The sequence below is a fragment of the Purpureocillium lilacinum genome (genome assembly GCF_023168085.1).
Source record: "Purpureocillium lilacinum CBS 284.36 DNA, scaffold_2, whole genome shotgun sequence".
NCBI lineage: Eukaryota > Fungi > Ascomycota > Sordariomycetes > Hypocreales > Ophiocordycipitaceae > Purpureocillium > Purpureocillium lilacinum.
The window spans coordinates 3,020,157-3,042,727 of NW_027072112.1; the positions used below are offsets into that span (position 1 = coordinate 3,020,157).

The window sequence follows — 22,571 nt, forward strand, 5'->3', positions numbered from 1 at the left end:
CTATTACGAAAGCAAGCGGGTGCACGGATGTGGCGCGAATAATATAACCCTTGGACAAGGCTCATGTCGAGGATGAGTGCCTCTTTGTCAGGCGGAACATGCTCAACCTGCTCTCGCCAAGACGCAAACCGTCTTGTCTCCGCTCGCCAGGCCAGCCAGCAGCGCCAGAAAAGTGACGAATGGGAGGTACAGAGGGGGAAATCAGCGCCCCTACGTCATATTCGACCTGCCAACACTACGGGAAAGGAGCGTGAGCTTTCCGCAAGCGCTGGGCGGTCTTCTGACATCGTCCCCCGTTGCACAGCCTCAAGGCCTGCGTGTTCGCCCACGCGCGTACAGCAATGCGGGCTCGACTCTCTCGCCTTAGAGACGACTTTCTTGGCTTCAGTCCTCGGCGGCTACAGGAAGGCGAGGCAATTCAATGCCCAAATCTCGGCGCTTACAGCGAGGCTTGACAGCCAATTAGAGCTGCTGTGGGGGCGAGACGGAGCTCCCCAGGCCACTAGCTTTCGACTTTGTAGCGTCGGCCCGCTCAGTGGCACCAGCTTCGGCCACTAGAAATCGCGGCGCGCAGTCTCGGTCCCTGCCCCTGTGGGTCCCTGGGGGATGTTGCCGCCCGGTCCCCTGTTCCAGATGCTCCCCTCAAGCCCTCCACTGAGAGCTCAGACAGGGCAGCTTAGGTTGCTCAGACACGTCGGAGGCCCTGGGCTTGCTTGGAGCCTGGCAAGACGGAGCGCGTGGCATCGGCCGAGCTGATATTTTTCCCTCTGCCTTGCACCGCCCTCACCCAGGGGCTGCATCTTTCCCCTCCGTCCCGCCCTGCATCCAAAGATTCCAAGCTTGCCTCGCTGCGTGGGATTTGTCGCTATCCGTCCCAGTTGTGACATTCAACTACTAAAGCCATCTTCTCCCGCGACTCCAGGTCCCACCTAGGCGGCCTATTCTGCGACCCGTCCCGCAGGATAAGCGACCCCGCCATCGATCCGCAGCCTTCATCGCGACCAGAACCGAAGCTCTTGTATCATCGAGCTCAGAAGGCCCCGTCTGTCGCAACCCGGCCGCTTCTGGCGGCCTCACCAGAACCGTTCAGCCCAGAGGATAATTGGCTAGGGCGCATCACAAGCTCACGCGGCCGCCACCTTGCGTCATATCGCGCTGTCTGAACTGTCACGGAGACGGTCGCATCTGCCGTCGCCTATCATGGAGTCAAGCCGTGGCGTGCCAGATGGGGAGATGTTCCTGAGCAAGCCGGCGCCTGATGACTGCGGCGACAGTCCTACCGTCGAGCCGCTGCGCATCTTCAAGCCGCAGAGTCCCAGACCAGCGTCAGGCGGCGCATCGTCATCTTCGTTTAACAAACCATCGTTCCCACTGCCTCCAGGCGCATCGAGCTCGGCAGCCCCGTTACCGTTCCCCGATGACGATGACGTCCGCAAATACACGCCTCCCAAACCGTACGGCTCCGCTTACAACGACACGTCGCCTCGCATAGACACAAGCTCCGGTGAGAAGAAGCCTGGGCTTGCCGAGAGGAGAGGCGCCTCGCCCAAGGTCATACAATCCCCTTCGAGCCCCGAAGCAGACCATGGGCTGTTCGCGAGGCCTTTGAAGGAGCAGCCTCGGCCTGCCTCCTCCAATACGAACTACCCGACGTATCAGAAGACCTATTACCCTCCTCCTGACGCCGCGGCGAGCGCTGGCTCCTCTGGAAACGTCCCGCAGCCGCAGGCTACAGGAGCGAGCGTAGCAGGTGGCGGTAGTAGTAGCAGCCAGTCAACAATGAACGACCAGGGGGTCAACCGGTTCGCTTCAACAGCCTCGAACTCCACAACGAGGGCGAACCGTGGCTCGCCTCCACCGCCCGAGACTCCGATCGTAGAACCGGGCACGATTCCTGGGGGAGGGATAGAAGCACGGTACGCGGCGTCAGGGATCTCAGGAACCGCGACTCTCAACAGCCTCCAAGCCCACCAAGCTCAGAGTGCCGCCGCGGCGCAGAGGCTGGCACATTATGGAAATCAGCCGCCGCAGGTCCAGCGGCCGTGGACTCCTACTGAGGTCCCAGGACAAGCCCCTTCGGGTCCCCCTACGGTTTATCAGGGGGCAAATCCGATCTCGAGTCCCCAGCCGCAGCCAACCTTTAGCCCACCTCCAGAACAACCCCCTCAGGATCAACAGAGTGCTCCGGCCCAGGTCAGTGTCTTGGAACAGGATTTCCAACGCCTGGGCACCAAAACACCACCTCCCGCTTACTCAAGCCTGAACCCGAATGGAACGCCTGCCTACCCCAGCGAGAAGCAACGCCCACAGCAGCAGCAGCCTCAGCAGCAGCAAGCCCAACAGCCCACAGCTTCGCCTGCACCCGCTGCTAGCTCCTCGTCGACTCCTCCGCAGAAACCAGCCGCCGTAGTCGCGACAACCACAGGAGGCCTCGCCTCGCCGGCTCTTCAGCACCCAGGCCATCCAGCATTCGCCAATGACCCTCGGCCGGAGACCAACGGCCAACCATCGCAGACGGTAGCTTCACCGGCTCCTGTTGCTGCCACACCCGCCTCCCCTCCACCCTTGCCGGAAGGCTGGATAGCTCACCTGGACCAGAACTCTGGCCAATACTACTATATCCATCTCGCTACTCAAGCCACGCAGTGGGAGTTTCCGAAAGGTCCGAACCCCATTCAGCATGAGCAGGCACCGCTTTCGCCCGTCGCCTCGACGTATGGGAATCCGTTGACATCACCCATGTTTGGCAAACAGTCGATGGCGTCCCCCATGTTCCCGCCACATACCCCAGGCTACGCCGAAAGCATCATGAGTGTTGCTGCCTCCCAGACTCCGACGACTGCTGGCTTCTCTGGCCCCCCGCCGAGCTCTGGCGTCGATATGTACAGGATACAGCCAACCAACGGTGTGTACTTCGGTCCATATCTGCGATATGTGAACATGGATCTTGAGAAAGGCATGTGGCATGGTAGCATCCTGATTGTTACCGATGCCCCTCAACCACCTACCATCCACTTGCACCTGAGTATGGATCTATCACCAAATCCGAGACAGCTGCAGCCTCGCGTGATCTACACTCACCAACGCTGGTCCTTCTACAAATACGAGATCGAGGTGCAGATGGGCGAAGGTGGCACCGAGAGGTGGACGTATGCCGTAACGTCCCACTTGGGCTGCACTCGTTACGAGTTTGTTGTCGCCGGTCGCCACGAAATCGGATGGCGATTTATTGCGCACTCTGGAAATGACTTCGCCGCGGGCACGACTCAGAATGAACGTGCCAGATTGGGTGGTGTCGGTTTCATGTGGAAAGATGTGCTGCAGAAGAATGTTGACTGCGGCGGCTTCCACGTCCAACTCGGCCTCGGCGACCAAATATACGGCGACAGGTTGTGGAAGGAGGTTCCCCTCCTGAAACAGTGGTTGGCCATGAGTGGTCGCGACAACAAGAAGAACGTCCAATGGACAGCTCGCCACGAAGAGGACGTGTCACATGCTTACTTTCACTTCTACACAAGCCACTTCGATCAACCATTCTTGCGCGAGGCGTTCGCTCAGATCCCCCACGTTTTGCAGATCAATGACCATGACATGTGAGTTCACACACGCTTTGCAGAAGACATCTTTGGTGTACTGACACGGAGCAGCTTTGACGGTTACGGTTCCTATCCGGCCTACATGCAGAATTCCCCGATGTTCAAGAATATCGGTCGGATTGCTACGGACATGTACCTGCTCTTCCAGCACCACACAACAACAGAGTTGATGAGAAACGTCAGCACCGACCACGACATATTCACGATTACTGGCACGGGGTGGCATTTCGTCAAGTTCTTGGGGCCAGCTGTCGCCGTGTTTGGACCTGATTGTCGCTCTGAGAGGACTCAAGCTCGAGTCCTAGCCGGTCCGACATACCAGGGCATTTTCCCCAAAGTCGCCACGCTTCCTCCGAGCGTCCAGCATGTCATCTGGATGGTGTCGGTGCCGCTGATATACCCTCGACTTGACACGGTTGAAAGCCTGGCGAACACGGTTGCTGTCGGCAAAAAGGCTGTCAACACGACGTACAACATTCTCGGCAAGGTCACTAGTTCGGTCGCCGGTGTTGTTGGCGGCAAGGAGGTCGTAGCACAGGGGTTTTCGCAAGTGAAGAAGGCGGTTGGCAAGACTGGTCTGATGGGCAACGTCCTAAATCAGTTTGGCGAACTCGACATCCAAGAAGTCCTGAAGGACATGTGGACGCATGACACCAAAGACCTCGAGCGGACGTATTTTATCCGAACTCTGCAAGGTATTGCCCAACAGAAGGGCATACGTATGACGTTTCTGTCTGGAGGTAAGTTTCTCGAACTCCTCAGCTAAAAGACCCATCTTACGGAGCTAACACGGCGAATAGACGTGAATGCCTCTGGTGCCGGGTTGGTACATGATCCGACACACCCTGCGGATCACAAGACCATGTATCAGATTATCTCATCCCCCATTGTGGGAGCACCGCAGGGCGGCTACGTCCTGAAGATGCTGCACAATCAGAAGACGCTGTACGTGCCTCAGAACGGGCAAAAGACGACCAACGAAGTATCGGACACCAAGGAGGATATGATGGAGATTTTCCACACCGACGCTAGCGGGGCCAGCCGCGAGCTGAAGAAACTGATGGGGAGGAGGAACTATGTCGCCTTCGTCGCGTATGACCAGGAGGCGGCGAACCAGGCACCCTTCAGCCCAAATCCAAGCATCAGCAGCCAGCAGCAGCAACAAGGCTTGTCCAAGTTGAGCATTGCGGTGGATTTTGTGGTGCAAGGAGACGGGCCGTTCCAAGCAACAACAAAGTATGGCCCGGTCATCATCCCTCACCTTGAATTTGGACGATGAGCTGCAGAATCTTTTGCTATATATGGAAGACGTGGGATTTTTCAGAGGCACAACTAGCGAACCTGTTGAATTTGCAAACCTTGAATGCGGCTTTCTGTCTACTTCGGGATCTTTTGTGTGTGTAAAGCCCGCTGCCTTACGTCCTTGAGCGGTGTGTTCTGTCGTGTTGTTGACAATTGAGATAACCTTGGAACGACTGACTGACTGAAGCCAAAGACCAATTCTTGAGTGTATATTATATCTAGATGCTACGAAGAGCTCAAATAGAACTGTCAAAGTCCACAGTCGACCACAAATTCGTGGTACTGGGCTCCGTAAAGGCTGTCGTTACCTCCGTTTCGTTGTCACGTTCTGCTGCCACACGGCAGCACTCTGCTTGCCTCAGGCCATATTCGGCGACTCTTGTGCTACATTTGGCGCTTTACAGTTGAAACAGCTCCTTCAGAATTGCCATGGTCTCCTCGGGGTTCTTGACCGAGTGGCCAGTGGTAGCCGGGTGGTTATAGATCTCGTAATCGTTGCCGCCTTCGAAGGTCTTGTCGCCAAAGAAGTGAATGATCTTGTATTCGACGCCGCCCTTCTTGGCCTCGTTCTCGAGATGCTGAAGGCAATAGGTCTTGTCCCAGCCGGTGGGAAAGACGTCAAAGGAAATTTGGCCACCGATGGAGAAGCTGCGCCAGTGTCAGCATTGTGACGTCCACAGCCACGTTCACCGCCGTCTGAGACGGGAGATACCGAGGCACACGAAAGAGAGAGAAGCAACGTACGTCAGACCCAGGCCTCCAAAGCGCTCCCTGAGAGCGGCAACAAATTTCTCGCGCACCTTGGCGTCCTTGTCGTACGCCTGGAAGTCAAGCCTCTCCTGCGTGCTCGCATTCCTGCCGATTGGGCTAACATTGATCATGCCGTTGCGGAACTCGATGAACGTGCCGCGCTTGATGGGGATGTCGAGATCGGCAATGTAGTGCAGGCAGAAGTTGGCGAGCTCCTTGTACTTGTCCTCGCCGATCCAGCGGATGAAGCTGTTGGACGGCAGCGACTGTCCCAGCTTGTAGGCGGTGAGGCCGTTCTCGGAGAAGCAGAAGTCGAAGAGCTGCGTGACGGGGAGGCCAGCCGGCTTTCCCAGCTGCTCCTCCTGCTTGCTGAAGTCGGAGCCGCCGACGAAGCCGATGGCGCACTTCTGGCGCAGAGCCTGGAGGAGGGAGAGCATCTCGGGGGAGGCGGCCTGTGTGACCCCGCGGGAAACGGGCGCAGTCAGTCATTGAGATTCTCCAACTGCTGCGTACGGTTCGCACGGCCAAGCAGGCGCAGTGGGAGCTGGGGACATACCAGGCGAGCAGGCGTCAGGGTGCCATCAACGTCGAAGAGGCAGATGGTGTTCTTCAACGGACGCTCCTCGAGCGGGGGGAAAGTCGGGGGTTGCGTGAACGCCATGGCTGTAATTCGTATGCTCGCGAGCGAAAAGGCAGATTTGTAGAAAGGGTTTGTCTCGGCGACTTCAGAAGGGAAAGGCGGAGAGGGCGCGCAGGCAATTGAGGACGACGAGGCCGGGGAATCGAGGACAGATATGTTGGAGATGGGAATTCGGGGGAGGGGTCGAGGGCGGTCTGGAGGGGCGAAGCTGCAAGTACTTGCAGGGAACAAATTGAGCTAGCTGCTCGAGCTGGCGTGGATGGGCTTCCCCCGCGGTGACTGACAACTTGTCCTCCGACAAAGGGGGCTTTGGCCGTCCTTACAACAGACCGACTGCAACGTGTCAAAATGTGTCGAAGAGGCTGCCAGGCTGTTCCAATTGCCTGATTTCGTCTCAAGACAGCTTGGCAATTGACATTCCCAAGTGTCGACGCCGACATCCGGCCTGTTCAAGTTCTTGCGCTCCATACTTCGTACAGTGCTTCCGGAGCCTCGCCGCCATTGCGGCCCGTGCTCAATCGCAATGGCGGGGCATCGGTCTACCCCAACCCGCCAGAGGTTCTTCCGCAATGGCCTGCGATAGCGCCGGACGCTCTCATTCCGTAGCACAAGACAATGCACGACATGGATTTTGTTGCTGCTGCACATGGAGGACAAATAAAGTTCGGTTGGTTCAGGTCAGATTGTCATCCCCTCACGAACAGCCCACTTGCTCTATGAAACCCCTTGCCTGGACGGGATTGCCGAACGCCGCATATATCAATAACGAGTTGAGGCAGCGGAACTCAAGATCGCTCTCTTCTGTGCAGAAACAGACGCATGCCACGCCAAATAACAGATAGGTTGAACGCCCAGACGTGCAGTCCATGCTATACCCATACTTGAAAACGACAGACTCCGAGAACGCTCCTCAGTGCCCCGAGGTGTAAACTGTGCCTAGGCATCCATTCCCCAGATCCCAGTCACCTCCACCACGACGTTCAAGATCGTGCTGACAGTCCATAATGCAATCAAGCACCAACCTATCTTGCGGCTTAGAATCCACTTGTTCAAAGGGACGAGAATGAGTAACAGTAAAAGCATGACGAGCAGTGTGACGCTCGATATCAGCAAAGTCCCGCCGACCTGGACAGGGTACGGTCCGTATCGAAGTGGCTTCTCGGGGTGCTTCTTGTGTTTTCGGTTGGCGCCTTGGACCATCATCATCACACCACCTATCCCGATGCCTAGTAATATGTTGAGCATCGGCCCTCCGAAGCAGGCGCATCTGTGAAAACAATGTCAGCTATGATCGGGACCATCGGCGCGGAGTTCCCCTGCTTACAGTGCCATAACAGGGTAGCCAAGCCGGGCAACCGTAATGTCAGCCACCAAGTCGCCAATACTGTTGCCCGCCGCGAAGATGGTTAGACCCAGCAGAGCCTCGGATATTCCGAGAATGACACCAAAGGCTTTCAAAACTCCAACGACTTCGCCGGCGACAGTTGAAATCCACGCAATGCTAATGATGAATCCGAGAAAACAAAGAATGTAATGAAACTTGGGTCGCTGGTGCTCACTTGTTGTCAAGAGCAAAACAGCCAAGAGCACAAGCGAGAACAGAAGTGTGTACAGCACCATCTTCACAAGCTCTCTGCCGGGTTCGTCCCAATCCTCTGCCAGGTTTGCCCACAGGACGAACACTGCGAAAAGCGGTCCAGAGAACAACTGTAGGCAGACGAGCCACCGGTTCCAGGGTGCACACTCATCGTTGGCGTTGCTTATTGACGGGAGATTCGATGCGGATTTCGGTGGGAGGCTCGACGGCCGCGGCGACGGCGCGATAGCCGACTCTACCGCAGTCTCCTCCTGTTCCAGAGGAAGGGGCATACTGGATGACAGGTTAGGGACCAGCTGATGGCTGCCATGCCGGATCAACGAGCGACGGCGATACCGCTCCCACTCGCTCTCTGGTTCAATCTCTCGCGGCTCAACGGAAACAGCAGGTGCAGAGTGAGCAAGAAGCGGCCGGCTCACTGGCTCCACGATAGTCCCATCGATGGACGCGTCGTCCTCGTTTGTCTCCGAGTCCACGACTGGCAATGTGATTACCAGCAAAAAGATGGTGGGCACTGATAGGGCGCTCGCAAACTTGTCCCAGTATGTCTTTTCTTGCCAGCCTTGTAGCGTTGGGAACAGAGTAGCCAGGAGCACGTGCGGTGGCGGCAACACCGAGTACGGCCACCACTTGACGGGACGGGCAACTTGTAAGGGCATCTGCAGGTCGGGGAAGTGGTCGTCTCTCCTGGCGACAGCTGGGGAAGGGAGGAGCATGAATTCGGGATGCCCGGATTGTGGATGGGGCGTGAGTAGCATTGGCGATTCTGAGAATCGAGGAAATGGAGTGCTCGGAGACGACAGGTTGCTCTGGCTGCTGCGCCGGCTCGGAATCTGCAGCTTCAATTTGGGCGAATGTGCCCGCTCCCCAGTACCATCATGCGAGTCGTCGAGAAGTGTTCCCTTAGAGTCCGTAGGAGGCGGTGCAAGGTTTCCACCTATTTGGTAAGATAGGGTTGGCGTTGGAGCCTTCTGACTACTGTCGTGGTCCTCTGGTCGCTGAAGACTTGATTGTTCGGCGTCCAAGTGGTCGCTCAGCATCGGGATGGCGGGCGCCGAAGAGGTCGGCATATCCCCGGACGACAGCGCACGATCTCTGCGTGCTGTCGTTGCATCGGTCGGTGAGATCGCGTCCTGGCTGTCGTCGTAGAGGTGGGAAGTGACGGCGACGGTGCCTCTTCTGGCGCGACGGTTGATGAGGTTTTCCGAATGGCTGCGGCCAGAGATGGGAGAAAGCTGGAGATTGCTTTCCCGCTGCAGCTGCGCCAGCGCGGATCGGAATTCGAGCGCTCCGAACAGACTAGGTCGGATGGGATTCATGTTATGGTGCCGTTTCGGTCCAGTCCGCAAGACTCGCATGTTCCTCGTGACTTCGGCAGCCACCATGCGCTCGTGGTCTCCGTCGACGTCCTCATCGCTGGAGGCGGCGTCGATGTTTTCTGCTCGGCCATCTACTTCAATCCTCGGCCCTTGCTCGAAGGAGGCGGTTGCCGGCGCGGACGAGCTGCGTCTCGACGAGCCTCGTACCTCCTGGTCGGCGTCCTCGGGTTCGTCTCTGTAAGGCTCCCCAGCCAACTCGTCCCCGGACTGTCCCACAGCTCCGTAAAAGTTACTGCGTGCTTCACCTTCTCGCCGCAGTCGTCGTTTCCTCTGCGTCGAGTACCAATGCCATCCGACAACGGTGACAACGTATATAACATAGTACCCTATCATCGCCCAACACTCCCAAAACAGAAGCTCTTGGTCTGCGAGGAATGCCATGGTGAAACACACAGCAACGATAAAGAAGCCAATGTCGCGCGTGTATGTCTTTCTATCCACTCTGAATTCGCGTACCAGCGCCATGGAGCCGGCGACCACACCTGTGATGAAGCAGGCCGCCCCGATGAGCTCGCCCACGGCCATGCCGGGGCTATTGGAGCTCATGGCGGCAAAGGTGCTGAAGACATCAGGCGACCCATTGCCAAAGGCGAGAAACGTGACGCCGGCCAAGCTCTCGCTCAGGCCGAGGATCGTGGCGATGGTACTGAGATTGATGCTGAAGAAATCGCTGGCGGCGATGCCAATCGTGGTGAAGAGTAAGCCCAGCCACAGCACCAGCAGGACAAATGCTACCGGCTGAGCATGGCTGAGGCCGCAATAGTAGAAGTCGAGGTATGGAAGGAGGCCCGCATCGTCGTCCTTGCAGTACTGCCTGACGAAGGCGCATTGGTCTTCGGCCGAGTGGACTTCGCTGCATTCGGGTGCTTTTGCGCGGCGGGTGAGAAGCGAGGCGTCTCGGTCGACATCGTGGTCGAGATGGTGGCGGCGCCCATGCTGCGACAGGAATGCATAGGCCGTCAGCAGGGACAGGAGGAGAATGGTGACGTAGAACGGGCGCGCGCGCGCACGCGCACGGGTGCCTCGGGATCGGATCGGCGACATGCTTGTCGTATCATCACGTCGCGGCCCTCGGGCCCAGCGTCTCGGGCTGTGGGAGAAGAAAAAGCTCCTGAGGCATGCCCAGGAAAAGGGAAACTCTAGGACGGCGGACGAATATAGGCACCCGAAGAGTGCTGAGGCCTAGGGCATTGCTTGTAATGTGGTGTGGGAGAGTCGTCTTGTCGTACGACACCAAAGCGGATCGGTATTATCTGGAGACCTCGATTCCTTGCGTTGGGGCCACCTGTAGCCACCGCGGCGCAGAATTGAAGGGGGCCCTGTCGCGCCTGTCGCACTCCACCATCCTCGCTGGGCTTGGGGCGCTTGGGCACTTTGGTGGCGAGCCTTGCTTGGGACGCAACGAGCGCGTCATGCCTGTCCACGTACTGGATGCCACCACGAATTAAGGTACCTGCTAGCGGAGGGGAATGCGCGGGGAGGGGGGGCTGGTTGGCTGCCTCTTCCGCGGTGCGTCACGGCCTGCCTCATCAAGCTCGTTTCGTCAGGCCTGTCTGGGGGGGCATGTCTCGAGCAATCGAAGACGCCCCTTGGTCTTGCACTCATGGTGCCAGCACGAGCCAGATGCAGGCTTGGCAGCCCAAGGCGACAAGAGCATCGAGAACACCGCAGATGCCATCCAGAACGTCCATTGTCTCATATCAGGACAGCCGCCCACCAAAGGCGCACCTTAAGACGAGCCCCTCATCTGTCGTGCAACATACGGCCGTGCATCGGCTCGTCCCCGTCGATGGCGCAAGTGGCGAACGAACACAACCAAGCTTGATGTCTTCCCGAGGGCACTTGCCGGCAAAGGTCCACGCGTCCACCACGGGGCAACTGGTGGCGCAGCTGCGCCTCGATGTGGTGTTCGAGTGCTTGAGCGACAGGCGCCTCGTCACGGTAGTTAGTGTTCCCAACGACATTGGGTGTGGCCTCGCTGCCATGATATCGCCCAAAGACACACAACCACCCAAACTCGGTGACGGTTTCCCACGTTCCCCTATGCAGACAGGCAACGCGGGGCCGCCACCGTGCGGTCGACAGTTTGGGCAGCAGTCGCGAGAGAAACCCCAAATCCCAAATGTGAGGTGGTCACGTGGCAATAGTAGAGAGAACAGGTTCCGCAGCGCCACGTCCGCCTCGAGTCTCAGCTCTGAAGATTTGGCCGCAGAGGTCTGAGCCACTGTGGCTGAAAAGTGTGGCGCTTCTTCAAGGCGCCCGCACATCAACGGTTGGCCCCCTAGAAAACATCTGCGTGGGTCAGACTTTGTTTACTTTCTGCGCCAGCCGACCAACCACACGTCTCGCGCGCAGCACCACCCAAAGGACGCGACATGCCGTGAGACGGACCGGTGCAATCCCAACCGCATACCTAGTCTTGCATCCGCCTCCACGACACAAACAATTCCAAGCGCCCTCGTCTCGGCTGCGAGATGCCTCGTGTTGCCCAAGTGCCACGCGCCGGCGGCGTCAGAAACACCTCTGGCTCTCCATTCAAGTCTCCCGTAAAGTGAGAAACAATCCCCCCCCCCGCCCGCGCCCTCCCGACGCTCTCTGCTCCGCACGTTTCCGCCGCTCCCATCTTCCATGCAGGCAAGCGGCCCTCTTCTGACACCAAAATGTTGGTTAGGATTCCTCTCAACGACGATGCGACAGAAAAGGGCCAACGAATGAATTCGCGCAAGGCCCTCCACGAGAAGCAGATCAACGAGATCAAGAAAGCGGCCACGCCGCGCAAGGGCAGCATCAGGCTGGAGGACATTGAGAATGCGTCGCCAGGCTCCGCCATGGGCACCCCGCGCGGGAGCCGCGGCGGCGTCGATGGCGACGAGAACATAATGGTTGGCGGCGTGTCCGTGACGCCCATGAAGCGCGTCCCCATTCTGGCCAACTTTGAGGAATGGATGAAGATGGCCACGGACAACAAGATCAACGCGACCAACTCATGGAATTTTGCGCTCATCGACTATTTTCACGACATGTCCCTGCTGAAGGAAGGCGACGGCGTCAATTTCCAAAAGGCCAGCTGCACCCTCGACGGCTGCGTCAAGATTTACACCAATCGAGTCGACAGCGTCGCTACGGAGACGGGCAAGTTGCTCAGCGGCCTCGCCGATAGCAACAGCAATAAGAAGAAGGACCGCGATGGTGACGCTGAAGGCGAGGAGAGCGAGGAGGAATTAGACGAGGATGGGAACGTCAAGAAGAAGCCCAAGAAGAAGGTGAGTTACTGAATTACCCGCCGAGTGCCGTGAGCGAACCGCCAGTACTCATCAGGAAATAGACTCAACGATCGTCAGAGGCTACGTTGGCGCCGTCTTTCAGTTCTTTGCAGCTGAAGAAGTTCGAGCTCGAGTTTGCCGTCGACCCGCTGTTCAAGAAGGCATCCGCGGATTTCGACGAGGGGGGCGCCAAGGGTTTGTTGCTCAACCACTTGATGATCGACTCCCAAGGCCGAATTGTCTTCGACAGCAGTGACGACGCGGGCGACGTGATTACGCTTGGGAAGAACAAGGATGACGACGCGGCGGACGAGGACATCGAAAACGAGGATCCCGACGCTTCAACCATGCAACCAGAGCAGAGCCTGATCGAAGATGCGAATGTACCACAAGACGAGGATGAGGAAAACGCCGTTCCCATTGACCTGGCATCGCTTCGACACCGATTCTTCCCAGATTTGGCCATGCTGGACGATCTTGACGTATGCCCCTCGCTCAAGAACTTCGACCTCGGCGATCCCTCTGGCTCCACCGACATCCCGTTCCTTAAAGCGCCCGAGGACTGGAGGATGGATCAAGACAAGGAAAAGACTCCCGGCGCATTTGGAGATAAGTCGGGCATGTTCATCGACGAGGAAGCACCAGCTGGCTTTGACGACGACGACTTGGGCCTGGGAAGCTTTGACATTGGTGGCGACGTGGCCTTTGGCGAAGGCGGAGAAGCCTGGGCCCGTGAAGCAGCTCTTGGCCCTCAGATGCGGGTATACGATGCCGGCATGGGTGATGAAGGCGGCGACGGCGACGGCTTCGATGACAACGGAGAATACGTCGTTTCCATGGTCAACCCGCAAAATCTCGACAAGATGCATGATGACATCCTTGGGTTCTTCGACCAGGCGCTGCAGAAGAACTGGAGCAGTGCAGAGCACTGGAGGATCCGCAAGATCAAGGACATCAACAAGCCCGCCAGCGAGACAAGGAAGCGAAAAGAAAAGGAGCCGTTCGAGATTGACTTCGCCGCACCGTTAGAATCTACCATGGCGGATATCATCCACACGCAGGCGTCGAGCAACTCCGCCATCAGCTTGCCAAAGAAGGATTGGAAATCCAAGTCTCGGAACCTACTCCCCGACGATAAGCACTTCAACTCAAAGTCGTTGCTGAGTCTTTTCCTCAAGCCCCGAGCGCGTCTTTCCTGCCGGCGTACCGGGTTTGGCGCACGTGCTGGCTTTGGTAATGCTCAGCAGGACAGCCAGCCTGTGGGCGAGATGGATGAAGCATTCTGGGCAAACCAGAAAGGGCCTGAAGAGACGGCTCTTCCAGAAGGCGACTACGATGCCAACTTCTTCCAGGACGACGGGTTGCCGTTCCCCGGTGGAGACGACCCCGACGACGACGACTTGGAGTTTGCTGATGCACGGGAGCACCTTTCTCCGGAGGGCGAGCCAGGCATGACGGAGGCCGTCGGCTTGACGGCGATGCTTGGTGGCGAAACATATCCGTTCACGCAAGCCATGGGAGGCGCGTTCGGGACGACGCTGGTCACGCAAACGAGGAGAGTCCGACCCGAGTATGTGCAGTACGCAAGACGGGCGAAGAAGGTGGATGTGCGTCGGCTCAAGGAGGAGATTTGGAAGGGCATGGAGTTTGACAAGCTCGAGGTAAGCATGGCTCAAGAATCGTTTGAGTCGTAATCGTGCTAACACATTGGGTCTAGAATCCCGCCAAGGATGGCGCGCCCTCGGGTACCACTCAGGATTCCACGCAGCCAGCCGACACGACACTCAGGTTCAGCGAGGTCATAACTGGTCTCCAGTCTGTGTACCCCAAGTCAGTGATGGAGGACATCTCGACCTCGTACTGCTTCATCTCCCTGCTACATCTGGCCAACGAGAGGGGGCTTGTCATTGAGAACACGGAGAGCTTGTCAGACCTAGACATTCGCAAAGACTGGACGGCAGAGTTAATAGAGGGCGCGGAGTAAGGGGTTTGGACAACGCGGCATGAAAGGCATTGGTATGACGGCGTGTTTGGACGAATGAATGCGAACATGAGGGCGGCATGGCAGAATGTACGAGCATTGAAGAACCCGTAGTGCTGAGATCTGCAGGATGGCGGATCTGCAGCCGATTAAGCGGGGAATATCTTGGAACCCCTCGAGGACTGGCAAAAGTGAAGACGTAGTGTCGGGCAATCCAGGGCCTCGTTGGTCAACACCGAGGTGCGCCAGTGTAGAACTCGTTCCACAGCCCCGTGCCAACGAAGTTCGCTTAAGCCAGACGTTGCTGCCAAACCCACCCTCGGCGCCCAAAACGCCGGCCACAGCAGGCGCCAATTCCCCCTTCGGGGTCCGTCCGTCCGTCAATCCCGAGCACCGCCTGACAGTGCCCACAGCAGGAGAGCGTTGGCTGGACAGACGAGGGAAAGGGCGAGCCAGCCGTTGGGTCAGCCCACCCCGCATTTTCACCTCACCGGTCGTCCGCTGAGGTGATCCCACCCCTGACCCTGAGTCCCCTTTCCCCCCTCGGACCCTTTTTTTCCAAAAATGTGGCGCTCGATGACGTCGGAGGACCCTGAATGACGACGGGACGCAGGACTTGGCGCCCGCTTCGCTTTCTGGATGGTGCATCTTCTTCCCCCCGTGCACTGCAGGTTAAAAGCTGTTCGTGTCCCTTCCGCGGGAGAATGCAATCGCTCAATTTTCACCTGATTTGCGCTCTCCCTTGCGGCGCGCCGGACATTGTTGCTGCGCCAAACCATCACACACAGAGGACCCCCTTTGGCCAGCTCCCTAGATCCCGACCGCGTGCAACCATCTGGCACGATCCCTTCATTTGCAAGCCCATCGGCGCAACGCCGCTACAGCTCACCAACGGCGAAATGGAACAAGCGGTTTTGCAAGCCATTGCGCACCCTGCCTCGTTTTTATCTCCTATGGTACACATTCTGAAATATTACTAGTTCGCTGAAGCAGTGGGCGCTTGTCCATGTTTCAAGTTTTCGTCTATACCATTGGCACTGTCCCGTGCACCTTCCTCGTCCGATAACCTCGACTCGCCCACCGTTCCGCAATGAATCCAAACGCATATCACACGAAATTTCGAATCACGTCGTTTTTCGTATCGTCATCCAACAATATAGCCGAATCCAGAACGCCAATTCTCAAGTTATCCAAGGGCCAGAGGCACTATCAGTGCCCAAAATATCCTCCGCCATTCCTATGGCCCGTCGCCTCTCTCGAGTGGATTTTGGGTATCAACAACCGTCGCCAACGAAATATGCAACAGAAGAAGCGAGGGTCATTCGAGGTGCTGTGTTCAACAAGCGTTGCCGCAACACCGCCGTGTCCATGCCAGCGGAAAAGCATGGACTAAAGTCGATCAAATCATGCGGCCGCGCACATTCAGTTTATGGGTGAGGGCGACCACGCCGGCCGACAATCTCACCGGCTCTCAGTAGAGCACTCATCCCATCGAAGCCCCCTTTGCCGTTGTCGTCGGTGGGAGTTACCGCGGTCATGAGCACATCTTCTCCAGATTGTTCAACCTTCATGTGCTTGAAGGCAGACGACTCGGCCTGGAAGCCTGTACGAGCAACGTTAGCCGACGCCTCAGATGCGTCAACAGACCCAGGGCCATGCATACCATATCCCCTAGGCCCGTGTCCGATTTTGAAGGAGGGGTCACGGCGGTCATCGGCGTTCGCGGCTGCTACAGCAATCGGCATTGGCTGCGGCTGCTTGTCGATAAAATCCGGTGTGTCTGACATCGTCCGATCTGCAAGAAGAGCATGAATTGGAAGCGGACCCTCGCCTGGTATCCGGTTGATGCTTGTCGAAGAATTGCTGGAGGCGGTAGTGCCGCCTGATGAGGGCTCATGACGAAGCATGGGTGTGCGAGATGGTGGTAGGACAGTTGGGCCATCACCAACCAGTCGCATCTGGCCGGACGCTGCATGTCCTGACGCATAAGCGCTTGCATCAACCATCGGCGTGTCCACATTTTTCTTGCCATCATCGAGCATATCGGAAAGCGATGGCAAGGGTTGATGTGATGACTCTGTCCGGTTCCGACTCGGCCAGGACGGCGGTCGACGCGAGTGCGTGTCTCTCGGGCTTCCGGAGTCGAAGTGATTCGTTCGCGGCGAAGGGCCATTATCATCGAGGGAGTGCCGATACGCAATGGATGGCGCCGTAGACGAGTGTTGCGATCCCGCCATCGACGCTGTCGAGTTTACTCGTTCCTGCCGAGTTGGTGGAGGCTCACTCCCTTGCTGTCTCTCACTGCTGCTCCCACTGCCTGTGCCACTCGACTGTCCTCCATTCGGCGTTGCGCTACTACTAGAGCTGCCGTGTCGTAACCTGGGAGGCTCTAGCTTGGGTCGCTTGGCAGCATCATGAGCTTGGGGGGAAAGGAGTGTTAGCATCTCAAGTGAATGGGCAGCATTATCCTACCAACCTTTGTTGTGTTTGGCCTGCTTCTCCCTGAACTCATGAAGATATTGAGAATATCGGCGATATTCGGGCGTCTTCTTATACTCGGCGAGGTCGCGGTGATATTTTTCCTTGGCGGCATTCGCCTGGCTCTCATACGTCTCCTTTTCCGCTGGATCCAGGTTTTGCCAATTCTCGCCGACCAGCTTAGCAATCTCGGTAAAGGTCAGGCTCTGGCCCTTCAGATCCTCTCTCATCTCTGTTCGGAAGGTAAGCACGGCTCCCTACACTATGATAGACTGGGGATAACAAAGGCTCAGGTCTTACTATTAGAGAAGAGGACATAGGCTGACGGAGGCCTCTCCGGGGCGTTCTCATCCGGCTAGAAGGCAAAACTTAGCCACGGGATGCCCAGCTACTTGGGCCGTCGACTCACCTTGGGATGTCGCCGATACTTGCGCTTGGCAACGCCATGGCCCTCATTGCCACCTTCGAGACGACCTGATTCACGTCGACTAGGCTCCGATTTGATATCTTCAGATGCGGACTTGACCGAAGCAAGGGAAACGCTCGGCGCGATACCTCTCGCGTTAGCGATGCGCCGCTGCAGTTTCTATACACAATCAGATGCTGTCTTCGCTGGCAGGCTATGGATGCTTTGCCTTACCCTTCGATGGCCAAGTTTGACGCCAAGAGCATCCCTGCAGAAAGAGTTTAGCACGAAAAGAAACGAAGATCCAGGACCAGACGCGGGACATACAGATCAGATTCTTGAATATCGAGGATCGTGTCCCATGTATCAAATCCTTGGTCCACGAAGGCGTCAAGATATCTGGACAAGCCCAGCTCCGCAAATATGTCGTCGAGTACTTGCGTCATACAGTCGGATTTGCCGCCCTGCTTTGGACGAGCAAATGGTCTCGAAATGCCGACTCTTCTTGGGGTAGAGGCTCAAAGGCCAACATATGCTTCGCACAGCGGGAGGGCAAGAAGTCCAGCTGCGGCCGCGGGTGCGCGCGGCTACTAGTTACTCTCAGCACCAGAAGGAGAGCGTGCGATGCCTCGCGGGACACCGGGCGTCTTCAACCTGGCGAGTATCGGTACTTTGTTTGAGGAAAGGGAGTCCAAAGGCAGATTGCAGACGTCCAAGGAAGGTTGCCGACCAAGGGTTGCGTCCTTCTGATAGGCGTCGCTGAATACCTGCTTGCCGGGTTCCGCGGTTCACCTTGCACCGGAGACGAAGAGGCTGCGAGCCACGAACGAGACTGAACGAGCTCCTGAAATACCGAAAACGAGAGGAGATCGATTCGCAACACCTCGGAAGAGTCCAATCAGACGTGGCCACAGCGCCAGAGAAGATCCAGCAAATGCACGAGGGTGCCGCGAATGAGGGGTTGGATGTCGAGCAGAATGGCGGCCAGAGGAGGCAAATCGGATATCTCGATTGCCAAGAAGGAGGTGTGCCGTGCACGTACCGACGCCTGCCAGTCGAGGGCCAACGGCACACGTCAACAGTCGGTACGGTTCGCTGGGCGGTGCGGTGCAGGACGCCAGTGGGGAGTGGCGGAAGGTCGACGTCAAGTCGACGTGGGAGCCGAAATTGCTGGTTGAGAGAAGGTAATGGCGCGTGGGCTGACGACGGGCAAGAATCTACGCAGGGGCACTATCTCGGCGAGATGGTGGCGGAGGCCGCTTCCTGGTGCTGGGGAATGCGCGTTGCGAAAATGCTATTGGGCACTCCGGACATCCGTGGCGACGTCGACTGGTGGGCTCGGGATGATCGTCGTGGGAGCTGGCGGCAGGCTGGACGAGGTGAACGACGCCTTTTGAGAGTGAGGCCCTCACTTCTCCGCGGGCACCAAGTTGCTTCTGCAGTCGCGTGTCTCAGGTTCCTGGGTGGGCGAAACGGCCGGGGCACGCAGCGGAAGGTTGGGCGTCCAGGTTGGAGCGTCGGCACAGGCAAAAGCGTTGCGGAATAGAGCCGTGGGGAGTTGCCACTTCGAACGCCGAGGAAAGGGAGTTTGGAAAAGGTCGAGGGAAAAGAAGGCAAACAAAAGCGAATGATGGGTTGCAAGTACCTCGACGAAAGGAGACACAGACGCCCACACCCCCCTTCTGCCGCGGAGCCTGCCACAGCCGATCCAGTGCCAATGACATGATGGCTCTAGCAGCTTCCCGGCAGGATGGGAAAGCAAGAGCGGGCGAGACCAGGCCAAACGCCAGGCCGAACCGCCGCTGCTGGTGGTGCCGGTGCGCTACGGCGTCCGGCTGGGCAGCACCAGCGCAGCGCAGCGCAGCGCAGCGCAAGCAGTGGTGACAGCCCACCTTGGCACCGCCGTGGCCCCCCCTTAGCGGTGGCCCGGCAGAAAGACATGGGCTGGGAAAACCGAGCCCGCGACTGCGACGGTCGAGAAGCGAGCGTGGAGAGTCACGGGTGGGGAGCCAGAGGAACGGAGGAACGAATGCTGGGGCTTGGACGAGTTCTTGGCCGTCGCCCGTCGCGGACAGGGAGTGGCACTAGCAAAGGTACTCAGCCTGTACCTGGGCCGCCACGGCTCCACTAGGCTGCTGCTTGCCAGGCTGTTGCCAGCAGATCCGGCAGCCGCCTCCACCACAAACGCGCGATCCATCACCGCCGCAGCTGCTGCCTCTCGCGAAGCGGGAGATGTTGGACGTATTCGCCAATACGCGCCGACGACTCGAGCGTCGAAACGGTTTGCCTCATCTCGATGGATTCGCGCTTTGCAAGACCATCAGCGATGAGTGTGACTCGGGCATCGCCCTGCCGGCAATCAATGACTCGTCCCCTGCCGCCCCGAGCACACAGAAGTACACCTGGCCGCATCGAGCTTTTACAGTCGTCACGCCCGTCACGAGCATCGCTTCCGATGTTCCATGGTGAACATGGCCGTCCACTCTGGTACAGACATGGATGACAGATACGTAGATGCTCTGCCAGTCAAGCTTGCGGTCGTCATGTTCTGGTCGCCTCAAGTTTGACAACGGGCCCCATAACAAGGGTGGAATCATCGCTCGAGGAGGGGGCGCCGTCATCACGAAGCGCCACCGTTGACGGCTCTGGGATATCCGCCCGCCTCTCTGGCGGCAAACCCCACTCACCGCGACTGGCAGTTCCTGCGAAGCAGGCCAGGTACTGATGATAGTCTTCATTGATTGGTGCCATGTTGGCGAGAACGAGTTTCGCGCCATCCTGACTTCGCTGATGGACTATAGAAGACCGAGGGCATTCGTAAGGACAACCTCAGATTTGCATCAAGGCCCTCATAACCACAAACGACACCGGGCCAATTGACGGAGGCGAGCGCCGCGTTAGGCCTGGGCATGCCGACCATCCAAGAGTTCCGTAGTCACTTGGGGCCGCATGGTCTTCGAAGCGCGCCAGGTGCTCAAACGGAGCCGGGTGAGACTACGCACGCGATTGCCTCACTCGCCGTCATGAGTCCATCAGGATATAGGGCCATCGAGATGCACGGCGTGGCACAGCGAGATTCGAAAGTCCGGTGCTCGAGGGAGCAGCCACCCATGCCAGTTTGGAGCTTCCATTTCACAGAGGCTCCCGATCGCGCACTGACAGTGGAAAAGACCATGGCTTTTGAGGTGGGACCTCGTGGCACATCAACGGCTATGACGTTGACAATGACATAGTGTCTCGTTGCACCTTGTCGGTGTTCGACACCATCGCGATATCATCGCGATCCCACTTATCCATATATCTTTCGTGGGTAACAAAGTGGGAGCCTGACCGGAAGCTCAATATTTGCGTCCAAAGTGCATGGCGTTTATGACGGTCGCCCAGTCCTCCCAGTAAAAGACTGGGTCCCGTAATGCCCGTCCTGAGACGCTGCAACGATGGCGCGAGGAACTGAAACGGCAGAAATGGCGATTGCTGGTGAACTTTCCGATCACGCCCAGGAGCATCGTGATGACAGAAGCAGCTCCATGGGTGCTAATGCTAGGAGTGCCACGGGTTGTCACGTCACTACTCCCCGGCTCATTCACTGGCGCATAGTGGAGTGCCAATTCGCGGTCGTGGGCTGGAGTCAACACTGGTGGTGGTGGTGATGGTGGTGGGGGGCGAAGGGGGGGGGGGCGTTCAGACAACGGCTCCAAGGGCTCTCAGGGTACTGAGAGGTAACTTTGAGGCTTCAGGATCTCGATCTCAGCCTCGAGGCTATGGCAGATTGGTTCGGTGACGGCAGAATATTGTCCCGCATTTAGATGGCGCTTCGGCGCCCTCTGTGGCATCCCAGCGACCGTGCCCCTGGATCCAAGATCCCGCCAGTAAGAGGCGCCGGAGCTTCCTCCAGCACTCCCCCGGCGTTGGCGTAGGCGTGTGGGGCTGTGAGCTTTCATCAGGCCAACGACGGGAATCGAGTTTTGGCGCGAGGATCGCAAAAGCCAGCACGCGAAAGCATCGCCGAACATGGAACACCCAGTCATCCAGTCTGCTGCCCCGACCTCCCGGACCCTCGTCTGCCTCGTGCAACCCACACCAGTCGGCCACCACGAGCAGACGCCCCGTGCCCACGCTGCGGTAGGCACTTGAGTGTGTGCCCGTGGGCGCTCAATCCAACCCACGCGTGCCTGTCATCCTGTGTGGATTCGCTCGCCAGCGCAACCCGCTTTGATTCAAGTTTGCTTCGATGTGGAAGGCCCGCCGCGTGTTGCTGCTTCTTCGGACTCCGTACTAACGTGCGTCTTGCGCTTCGTGCACGCGCCTGGTCCCGAGAAACGGCCCGCGTGTTTTCACGCGCACCCCCTGCCGGGAACATCTCTCGATGCACAACCCGGCAGCCGATGCAGGGGAACACGATAGGACATTGGCAAGACAGGGCCGCATCACCAGCATCGCGATCTGGTCCGGCAGGCCCAGTGGTCTTGTCCCCATGCTGAGCTGATCATCCATCGCCACATATCCATGTCACAGAATGGGGATTGGCGTTCCCGTCAGCCTGTGATCGAGTCGGCACCCGGGTGTGCGGCTTGGTCCGACTGACACGGGTACCTTCTCGCAGACTGACACATCCCCTGGGAGGCGTCGGTGGCCATCGCAGCTTTGCGCCAGCCTCCACCTTCAATACTCCGTAGTGCGCGAGGCGCGGCCGGCGCAGCGCAGAAGGTGGACGGCTCGTGCCTCGTGCCTTGACCACACTCCCGACCGTCGCCGCCCGCTGCCCAAGTCGAGCAAATTCGTGCAGTGGCGAGGAGGAAACCAGGGGCTAGGGATAGTTGAAGGCGTTCCCAGTCCCTGCCGCTGTGTAATCTGTCCCGCCTCGATGCCGCGACGGCAAAATCTCGATCTCCGTCCGCGCCGGCCAGATGCTCACTGAAACGGAGATGGGGGCGGACAGCCGGACAGGCCAACGGCTTCCGGAGGGCTGCAGCAGAGACGGGGCATAGGACGGGGCGGCGTCTCCGAACGGGACGCCCTTCTGCCTCGACGTTTCTAACGATTCGATAGCCTATCCGGAGTTTTTGTTCCTGGCGACGCAAACACGAGAAGAACGCCCGGCTCACCTCATGCGCTTCTGGTATCCCGCCAGCTCACGCAGTGTCTCGCCGCGGTGCCGATGTGGTTGGCCGCGACCGTG

At 58.2% G+C, this 22,571-nt stretch overlaps 6 protein-coding genes across 6 annotated transcripts; 2 read left to right on the plus strand and 4 right to left on the minus strand.

Annotated features, from left to right (window-relative positions):
- Positions 1-1,200: 1,200 nt before the first annotated feature.
- PLICBS_002684 (uncharacterized protein) lies at positions 1,201-4,875 on the plus strand (the record flags this gene model as incomplete). Its single annotated transcript, XM_018322387.2, has 3 exons — positions 1,201-3,593; positions 3,648-4,336; positions 4,397-4,875. The coding sequence occupies 3 exons, from the start codon at positions 1,201-1,203 to the stop codon at positions 4,873-4,875; spliced, it is 3,561 nt and encodes a 1,186-aa protein (XP_018179867.2).
- Positions 4,876-5,296: 421 nt separating this feature from the next.
- On the minus strand, positions 5,297-6,309 carry PLICBS_002685 (phosphomannomutase; the record flags this gene model as incomplete). The annotated part of the gene is made up of 3 exons (XM_065600067.1): positions 5,297-5,546; positions 5,643-6,100; positions 6,205-6,309. 3 exons carry the CDS (start codon positions 6,307-6,309, stop codon positions 5,297-5,299), a joined length of 813 nt encoding a protein of 270 aa, XP_065456139.1.
- Positions 6,310-7,310: 1,001 nt separating this feature from the next.
- PLICBS_002686 (uncharacterized protein) lies at positions 7,311-10,308 on the minus strand (the record flags this gene model as incomplete). The annotated part of the gene is made up of 3 exons (XM_065600068.1): positions 7,311-7,314; positions 7,361-7,555; positions 7,613-10,308. The coding sequence occupies 3 exons, from the start codon at positions 10,306-10,308 to the stop codon at positions 7,311-7,313; spliced, it is 2,895 nt and encodes a 964-aa protein (XP_065456140.1).
- A 1,616-nt stretch (positions 10,309-11,924) lies between these two features.
- Positions 11,925-14,511, plus strand: PLICBS_002687 (uncharacterized protein; the record flags this gene model as incomplete). The annotated part of the gene is made up of 3 exons (XM_018322389.1): positions 11,925-12,527; positions 12,590-14,188; positions 14,245-14,511. 3 exons carry the CDS (start codon positions 11,925-11,927, stop codon positions 14,509-14,511), a joined length of 2,469 nt encoding a protein of 822 aa, XP_018179869.1.
- A 1,424-nt stretch (positions 14,512-15,935) lies between these two features.
- PLICBS_002688 (uncharacterized protein) lies at positions 15,936-16,295 on the minus strand (the record flags this gene model as incomplete). The annotated part of the gene is made up of 2 exons (XM_065600069.1): positions 15,936-16,111; positions 16,172-16,295. 2 exons carry the CDS (start codon positions 16,293-16,295, stop codon positions 15,936-15,938), a joined length of 300 nt encoding a protein of 99 aa, XP_065456141.1.
- A 625-nt stretch (positions 16,296-16,920) lies between these two features.
- Positions 16,921-17,838, minus strand: PLICBS_002689 (uncharacterized protein; the record flags this gene model as incomplete). The annotated part of the gene is made up of 6 exons (XM_065600070.1): positions 16,921-16,927; positions 16,981-17,218; positions 17,287-17,341; positions 17,396-17,572; positions 17,627-17,660; positions 17,720-17,838. 6 exons carry the CDS (start codon positions 17,836-17,838, stop codon positions 16,921-16,923), a joined length of 630 nt encoding a protein of 209 aa, XP_065456142.1.
- Between the last annotated feature and the right edge of the window lie 4,733 nt (positions 17,839-22,571).